Raw genomic sequence first — 9,000 nt, 5'->3', positions numbered from 1 at the left:
AAACTATTTCATAATATATCAAATATTTCCTGACAGATACTATGGTCACTAAGAAAATATTGATTAGATGTAATTCGTCTTATAGACTGCTTAGATTGCTTTCACCATTAAATTAATGAGTTGTATAGTGTGGAACCTAACACCAACTTATTAAAATGTTTAATCCGTTACAATTGATAATAAAATATTTAGTTATTATAAGGAATACTAGTATTTTAAAAACTAAATTTCAAAATGTATTTTATTGAAAGATCTGTAGTAAAATATGTAGTAAAATAATATTTTTACATTATTTATCTTAAATCTCTTATCAATTATAACCTCTGAATAATTCAAATTATAAAGATTAAAAGTACATACAAATCAAACTCAGAGATAATTAACTACATTGTTTATTTAAAGTCTAAGCTTAAACTAAAGACCAAAGAGATTATTATTTTGAGATTGTAGAGAACTATTCATTAAAAATTATTTTTAAAATAATTAAAAAATGATGTATATTTAAGTCTCTAATAGTTTTTTTTTTTTTTAAATTTGTAATGGAGTTTAAAAAAAGTACAGTTTTCTTATAAAGTTTTTTCTTTTAGTTCAGATAAGCAGAACACTCTGGGTTTACTCTCATCCATGGCTATCTCCATCAACTCGTTTACTCTCTCTTCCGCTTTACCTGTAATTTCTTATTTCTCTTCCCGCTGATAGTATAATTCAGTTTATCTTCTGAAATTCGATTTTAAGATACATTTTGTTGTTTGCAGAAGATGGAGTTAAGAGGTGGAAATTCGGGACTCTGGATTAGCTCGCAGGTAAAAGAAATTCTCAAAGTTTCAATTTTTGTTTGTGCTCAACTGAACTTGTTTATGGATTCGTTCGTTTTGCAAGATGATGCCTCAAATGAAAAAGGAGGGTCGTGGACGACGAGTGTGGAGACGAAGAAAATTGGTATCTTTGCTCCCGATTTCTCTTTCTTACAATTATTGTTTTCCACTATTGCCTCTTACCTGTTTGTCTAAATTCCTAAACTGAAAGAGGTGAAAATGAAGGGGTTTGCTCGTGTCGTTGTACTTGTTTCCCAGTTTAGAAAATTTTTTCTATATGTAAAGTCCCAGTTGTGGGAGTATTGTTGTGCAAAGTGTTAGTTAGATGCTTGAATTTATTTAGCCTAAAGGGTTTGTTAGGAGTGAGATAAATTTGTATTTTTGGTTCTCTTGGCCACCAACCTCAATTCGAAGAGTATTGCTTTTAAGTGCAACATGATGAGTCGGATCATGGTAAACATTTACTCATGGTTGCTCATTTGCTATAAAATAAGGATTTAAGTTGAACCATTCTGAACTTTTTCTTAGTTAGATGGATGAGAGAGTTGAGGTTATCATAGACTGATTTATTGCATTGTAGGATCTGAAAGTAGACTGCTTGGAAAAGTGAAGTAGAATTAGCAGTCTAGATTTTTATGCATTGCATATGATTGCTTGATGTCAACGCTATGACATTTACACATATTTTACTATTTAGGAACGTAATTGTTTGCAAAGGATAACTTCTTTTGTTCATTTCCTGAGGTAAATATAAGCCAATTTAATTTAATTTAATGTAATTTAATCCATGTCTGTTTCTTTCTTATTTTGCTTTCACTGCACATCTCCCTATATCTGTTATATTAGTCTCAACTCTCAATGCATACTCATCTTCTGATCGATCTTGGTGCACATGAAGCTTCTTCAATGCTTTTTAAGTCTGTCAGAATGGTGAACATTAACACTTGTAATTGATGCGTTTGGAAAAGGTTATTTTGACTTATGATATAAAGTAATTATGCCACTGTTCGGAAAAGCTTATTTGGACTCATCTTTTGATTGAAGTAATTATGTAAGTGTTTGGGATAACTTATGGAAATAGTTAATGATCTGCTCATACTGTTTTGATCTTATTTGAATAGACCCTCCAAAATATCTGATAAATAAAAATAATTTAACTTTATTTTCTCCAATCACATAATATTCTTTATAAGTTTTACTTACCCGGTAAGTGCTTATTCAGTAAGGGCTTAATGTTATTGACACACAGTCTTCTCTAATATCATATGTCACTGTTCTGAATGTTTAAGCAAAAGTTCATTTTGATGCAGATAAAGAAGGATGAGTATATGGAACCCAAAATGGAGCGCGTTCCTTTCCTGGAGGAGCAGGTGAGAAAGATTAGGGAACAGGGAAAGCTGTTGACGTTGGACATAGAGAGGTTAATGTTATCAGAAGACAATCGTTTCGAATTTGTGAACGAGATAGCAGCTGAGGCCAATGAATACGTTGAGAACAACAGGGATGAGTATGGAGGTGAGAAGAAAGCCATTCTTCATGTTTTGAGCAACCGAATGAACGATGCTGGAATTTACAGGCCAGAGGCATATTATGAGCCTGATCATTTTCAGCCTGGACCCCATTATTTGAGGGAAGAATTTACTTGAGCACCAAAGAAGTGTTGTGCTGCTATCTTAAACTAGGGACAATAATTTACATATTTTCTTCACTTAGCTTAAGCTATTTCCTTCTACACTAGCTACTGTGTCTATGCAAATCAGAGCGACATTCAAACCGAAATAAAATAGCATCACAGGGTATTTTTCTACTCATATCTAAGAGGTTCAAAATGGATTCGAACTAGCATGGGCTGCATCAGGCGAACTGGTATTCTTGAACGAAGAAAAATATTAACTTTATTTTTTACCGGAATTGTTTTACTTTGTGTATTGAACTTCAAATTCTTGTTAAGTAAGTAAAAAGCTCTTTGCGTATACCTTTATATTGTAATATATACATGATGAAACGTGAGTTGTAAATTGAATACATTTACATGAATATTTATTATTATTGAGTTCCATCACTTAGACATTCTTTATCGCAAAAATTTATAATTTATATTAATTTTTTATGATATTTTCACTTTACATAAATCCTTTGTTATTAAGCCGTATCACCACAATTTAAATTTTTTCAATATTAATCATAAATCAACTAGGTGAGAGAAAATATTATTCGACAACCATTATGATTCCTCAATATTATCCTTCTATTAATAAAAATACGCATTTTGGGGGAAAAACTTCTATCCATTAATATATTTTCGCAGAATGAAAAAGAGAGTAACATAATTAATATTGCAGAAAAAGATAAAAAAAATTTCTTAACACATTATTAAAAAATATTTAAAAGATCACACCAAAAACACAGTTAAATTTTATATGAAACAAATAAAAATTCATCAAAAGAAAAAAACAAATCTCTAGCAGAAAAAAAAAAGAACAAATAATCTTTATAGACCTAACATCACATTAGGAGTTTAATATTTTGTGCCTCATTTATTGATCTCTGTAGTTTGGTGTCGTTCTGAGTGAAATGGTAGCTAGCTTGTTGACTCCAACGCCAGCCACACTCTATCTGATCTTAACCACAACCGCACATCATGTTGAAATAAACAAGAAGGTATTATAGTTTGACTAATAAAAACTCCAGACATTAGTGTTTGTGTTACATGAGTAGGACCAGACCATCACGTTCCACGTTCATGTTTTGCCACGTCAGCTGTGGGTGGGCCAAATTTTAAGGTTTCACGCGTTGAATAAGCTGGTGAAGAATCTAATCCCATCTTAGAATCCAATCCGTTAAAGCAGTTAGAGGCTTCTATTAACTCTCGCTTATCTATATCGCTCTATCCAAAACTCAACACAAAAACACTTTCTTTCTTCTGCTTCCCTTCGCTGTCCGAATCCTCCATCATGGCCCTCTCAACTCCACACATGCAAAGATTCCTCTCGTGCAAGATCCACAGTCGCTCCACCTCTAAGACCACGCAGAGAAACACTTTCAGCACCACCAGCAGGGGCCGCTGCTGCTCTGCCATAGCCATTGATGCTCCATCTTCTTTAACTGAGGTGCCCGGTGTACGATGGGGGTCCATAGCCTTGCAAGGTCTCCGCGAAGAGATGGAGGATGACATCATTGTTCGACCCGATGGCCTTCAGGGCTTCTCTTTCGCCGCTGTCTTCGATGGCCATGGAGGGTTTTCTTCTGTCGAGTTCCTCAGGTCTTTCAGCACATTGATTTTTACTGTGAGGTCTTGTATGTATCATCTATGCATGTTTTGTTGCTTCTTTTGCTTGCTCATTTTTATATCCATTAATGGGGTGTCAAGTGATGATTATCTTGGTTGTATTAGGATGCGGTTACTTGAAAACAATTGAAATGCTTCACAACATAGTTTACTATGATTACTTGCTCAGGATTCTAGTTGATGTTCACAACGAGTGAATTTGGAGTGAGAGTGGCAGTGTGTCTACTGGGGTGGAATGAAATCGAGTGAATTGAAATTAAGTTGAATGAGTTACTATTATATTGTTTGGACTTCTTTTTATGATGATATGTAAAAAAAAGTAAGAGAATGGTTCCAGTTCAGGGGGAAGAAAAGGAGGGGAATTGGATTGAATGGGATAAAATGCATTCACGTTTCAATCAAACTCCGTTCCATTTAAGTTTCACTCTGTTCCATTCGATCCCTTTCATCAATCCTAACATAGGGAAGTTTATCTGCCCTTGCACTCATCGTTGTTTGCGCTGTACTGATATATGCGTTTCCTATTATTCTGGATGGAGTCTGGTAAATGAATTGTTGTTCTTTAATCTTTGCACAATCTGAATTGTTGATTTGGTGTGCCAAGTGCTAACTACAGGGATGAGCTGTACAAGGAGTGTGTTGAAGCTTTACAAGGTGGATTACTATTAGTGGAGAAAGATTTCAAAGCCATTAAAGGAGCATTGCAGGAGGCATTTCTCAAGGCAGACACGAGATTATTAAAACGGTAAGGCAATGCACTAATCTCCAATATGATTATATATTTGTGATAACTATATTAGAGGTTTTTAGACAGTAGTATTTGATTTTTAAAGGCTTGAAATGAATGGAGAGGAGGATGAATCAGGTGCCACAGCAACTGCCATTTTCATCGGAGATGATGATCTTCTAATTTCACATATCGGTGACTCTTCTGCGGTATGTATTATTTATCCTTATGTGTCCCAAGATGATATATAGAAATGGACTTCTTTATGCACGTTTCTCTGCACATGAAAGAAATGTAATAGAATTATGAAGAAAAAAACTATGACTTGGACTATTCTTTTATACATCTTTCATTTAGGGTATATAGGGGATTTGAATGTCTTCAAAATTACTTGACTTGTACTTAAGCTTGTTATATTCTTGTAGGTTCTATGCAGATCTGGAAAAGCAGAAGTTCTGACTAGTCCTCACCGTCCATATGGGAGCAACAAAACTTCTCTTGATGAAATTAGAAGAATAAGAGAAGCAGGTGGATGGGTGTGTTTTCCTTGTTCCTTCATCTTTTACATACCTTGACCATCATCCCAAGTCAATATGACAATATTCTATACAATATAAACCAAAGTTCTGATTTGAAAATTTTGACAACTTAGGATGTGAACTAAGTAGTGTTTTGTGGGGCATATTACCATTTTTTTTTCCTAGTTTAATTATTTATGCTGGGTGGTTTTATAGTTGGAAACCAGATGTAGTAGTCTCTTCCAACTATAGCATGCCATGTGATAAGAAATTGTCACTTTCGAATATCGTTGATGTTTTTAAGTGTTCATTTTCAGGCTCAATTGTAGTTCAGATTTTCAAACTATGCTTTTATTGAACAAACTGTTTTCAATTTCTTTTTCTTAAGTTTTTGAAGTTTTTTCAGCAGAATGGGGGCAGCCTCGTGCACTTGATCACCATTCTTTATGAATGAACGCCCATTACATGGCTAATGATAACACAGATATATGTTGTCTATAGATTAGCAACGGTAGAATTTGTGGAGACATTGCTGTATCTCGTGCATTTGGGGACATGCGATTCAAAACGAAGAAGAATGAGTACGGTCCTTAATCTCTTCACTATTATGCATTTTGAGCTACCATAGCTAAAGTGTGACCTAAAGGATTTTTCTACCTTTTTGCGTGTGAAAAGGATGCTGCAAAAAGGAGTTCAGGAAGGAAAATGGTCAGCAAAGTTCATCTCTCGGTAGGTAAACTTATGTGGCTTAAAGTTCCTTACTTTTTCTCCAATGTGGTTTGTGTTACATTAGCATTCAATAAAAAGAATGGAGATAAGTTGTTTGCCTTGATTCATATGCTTTGGTAGGCTACCTTAGGCCTAATTTCACATTTTAAGATAATCTCAAAGTCTAGTAAGATTTGTTGAATCTGTTATGCTATCACAAGTATTTACCGTCTCAAAGTAAAAGGTGTATTGAATATTCCATTTTATCTAGAAATATAGCTAAATTAGAGTTTATAAAAAGGAGCAAATTTTACTTCAAGTTGATTTGTGGAATTAAAATAAGTCTAAACCTGCATTCCAAGAACTACAAAGAAAATTGGTGGTCCAGATTGTTACTGAAATACATAATCAACATCTGAATAAAGCTCCTATTTTTGTTGGCTCTACCCTGATTCTGCAAAAATACAATGAGGACATGATATTTTTAGACTGTGTTGCACTGTCTCGTTCAAATTTACCTTTATCTAATTTTATAACAAAACTATAAATTTTAACGTAAGAATGCCTTCACGACACAGTGTACAGCTCAACAATGACTTGGTTGTAGCGTACCCTGATATTTATCAGGTAGCTCTTGGCTCAGATGCAGAATTTGTAGTATTAGCAACCGATGGCTTATGGGATTACATGAGCAGGTCTATTACATGATTCCTTGAATCAGTTGTGCCACCTTAGTAGTTTTTTGTTTGGAGTTAAATAGGTTTTTAGTCTTAAACTTAGACATAAAATTGGAATTCATTTATCCAAACTTTGATACATTTTGGTTTTCAAACATATTTCAAGTTGATACATTCCACCTTAATGAGAGTCTGAATGATATTTAAGAGATTCAAAAAATTAATATTAAAGAATTAAAAGGATTATATTATCTATTTTTAAAATAAAGAATTAAAATGTATCAAAGTTTGAGACATGAATAAATTTTAATTTCAGGTTCAAGTTTAAGACTAAAAACATATTTAATCCTTTGGTTTGAAGAAATTACTTCACAATCTTCTTACAATTGCAGCTCAGAAGCAGTTTCTTTAGTTAGGGATCAACTACGAAATCATGGAAACATTCAGGTATGCACACTGCTGTATATTTGAAACCACAACGCTAGTATCAGTAAGCCATTGTAGTTGCAGCTATGATATTTTGTTTTCTCCTGTTTCAAATTCAGCTAGCATGTGAATCGCTTGCAGAAGCCGCTTTGGTAAGTTTTTACAAATCTCATGGCAGTTATCATCTTTTAACTTATTATATTGCCACTTCAAAGTTTATAGTAACGTAATATATTCTCTGCAGGACCGACGTACACAGGATAATGTGAGCATTATAATTGCAGATTTAGGGTATGTATTTAGAAAATTATATTTAAGCTGAAATTGTTGCATAGGTGTTTGTTTATAAATATCATTGACATAAAATAAATTAACTTTTGTTAACCAAATTTGACTTTGTACCCGTAATTGATTGTGTTGTGTCTTATTTTGAGTGGTTTCAGGAGGACAGACTGGCAGAATGTGCCACTGGAGCAAAAAAATACTATAGTTGAGCTGGTTCAAGCTCTTGCTACCATTGGAATTGTGTCTTTTGGAATCTGGTTTTCATCACAGCTTTCTTTATAGATGAAAAAATACAACCAGTCATGTACATATAACAGACATATATATACTTCTGAACTTATTGCCTGCATAATATTTATCTTAATTGTACATGCCTCACAGCTTAGAATCTACTTGGTTTAGGACACCAAGGAATTGTTAAAATAAACATGTTTTTTAAGGATTCATCTTATTCTAATTCCAAAATTCAGTTATAACTTTGCATGGTTTGTCCCTTGTGCAAGTGGATCAACTGCTTCTTCCATTCCACCTAAATTTGATACCACACTCTCTTATTTTCTGAAGACCTTTGAAACTGAACCACAATGACCAGGATTATATTCTTAATTACACCATCTAAATGAGGTTTGACTTCTTTAAGTTGAAAATGAACAGTTTAAGCACTTTGGTTGTTTATTAACTAATTACCCAGATAATACTTTTTACTCAAAAATATTCTCTTAAACACAAAGCAATATAAGTATCTGTTTTGACTCTTAAAATTTTCTACAAGGATCCTACAGTATTTACACTGTATGGCCAAAAATCTTATTTTGCAAAGCTAGGCTGCTGTAAGACAGCAAAATTATCTAAATTTAGATTTTCTTTTGTGTCGTTTAACTTGATCCAATTTGATAGGCAAAAGGGTTTTTCTAATTTCACAACTTTGGATTTTCATACTTACACAAAGCTTGGCTGTAATTCAGTTAAGAACACACGCAAAAATTTAGTTTTTTTTTTTGCTGTAATGCATATAAAAATTATAGCCTAGATTTTTGTTCTAATTTCAGAACTTTGGATTCTGATATTTTTAGTAAATTGTTGAAGGAATTAGCATGATTGCAAAGTCGAAATGGAGTTTGTGTGGGTTATGAGACAAATGGTAGGTTTCAACGTGTTGGGTAAGTAGGGCACACTAAGTTTAAAATTGACTATTATTTGACCAAAATTAAGGAAGATAAATATGTGATGTCATTGTGAATGTTTACCACCAAAAATGCGTGTATGGAGGTGCACAATTAGAAACATCATGAACCTAACTTTTTTTCCTTCTTTTATCTATTAATCAACTTCTTTTTCAAACGCTGTCAGCCACAGGAATTGCAAATTCTTTGACGTTGATGTTTGTCAAATGAGTAAACAAAATGAATCGCAACTTAACCAGATATTTTACTATTTTATTTAATGTTACTCTCTGTAACATCCCAAAATACAGTAATCACTGTAATTCAGAATTAATTACAATTAACAGTAATCACAAACAGTCTTTACATTAAAACTGGATTGAAAAGCCTAC

The 9,000-nt window shown here is 33.3% G+C and overlaps 2 protein-coding genes across 5 annotated transcripts; both read left to right on the top strand.

Annotated features, from left to right (window-relative positions):
• Positions 1–552: 552 nt before the first annotated feature.
• On the top strand, positions 553–2,874 carry LOC148203077 (protein PLASTID TRANSCRIPTIONALLY ACTIVE 7-like). 2 transcript variants are annotated; one of them, XM_088108671.1, is made up of 4 exons: positions 553–669; positions 756–803; positions 880–939; positions 2,111–2,874. In XM_088108671.1, exons 1-4 carry the CDS (start codon positions 625–627, stop codon positions 2,459–2,461), a joined length of 504 nt encoding a protein of 167 aa, XP_087964797.1. In that variant the 5' UTR covers positions 553–624; the 3' UTR covers positions 2,462–2,874. The 2 variants fall into 2 exon arrangements, with proteins under 2 accessions (XP_087964797.1, XP_087964798.1); XM_088108672.1 differs by having other exon boundaries at positions 557–669; positions 2,126–2,874.
• Positions 2,875–3,680: 806 nt separating this feature from the next.
• Positions 3,681–7,889, top strand: LOC124822920 (protein phosphatase 2C 57). Of its 3 annotated transcripts, none has more exons than XM_088108239.1 (11): positions 3,684–4,077; positions 4,721–4,849; positions 4,938–5,040; positions 5,257–5,367; positions 5,851–5,930; positions 6,025–6,078; positions 6,636–6,752; positions 7,127–7,181; positions 7,280–7,312; positions 7,405–7,451; positions 7,604–7,889. In XM_088108239.1, exons 1-11 carry the CDS (start codon positions 3,770–3,772, stop codon positions 7,725–7,727), a joined length of 1,161 nt encoding a protein of 386 aa, XP_087964365.1. In that variant the 5' UTR covers positions 3,684–3,769; the 3' UTR covers positions 7,728–7,889. The 3 variants fall into 3 exon arrangements, with proteins under 3 accessions (XP_087964366.1, XP_087964365.1, XP_087964364.1); XM_088108238.1 differs by having other exon boundaries at positions 4,709–4,849; XM_088108240.1 differs by lacking the exon at positions 6,636–6,752 and having other exon boundaries at positions 3,681–4,077; positions 4,709–4,849.
• Positions 7,890–9,000: the final 1,111 nt, after the last annotated feature.

The sequence above is a fragment of the Vigna umbellata genome, chromosome 3 (assembly GCF_029865625.1).
Source record: "Vigna umbellata cultivar VRB3 chromosome 3, Vumbellata_1.0, whole genome shotgun sequence".
In the NCBI taxonomy this organism is placed as follows: domain Eukaryota; kingdom Viridiplantae; phylum Streptophyta; class Magnoliopsida; order Fabales; family Fabaceae; genus Vigna; species Vigna umbellata.
Note: the sequence above shows the minus strand (reverse complement) of the source record. Positions and strands in the feature narration are given on the sequence as shown.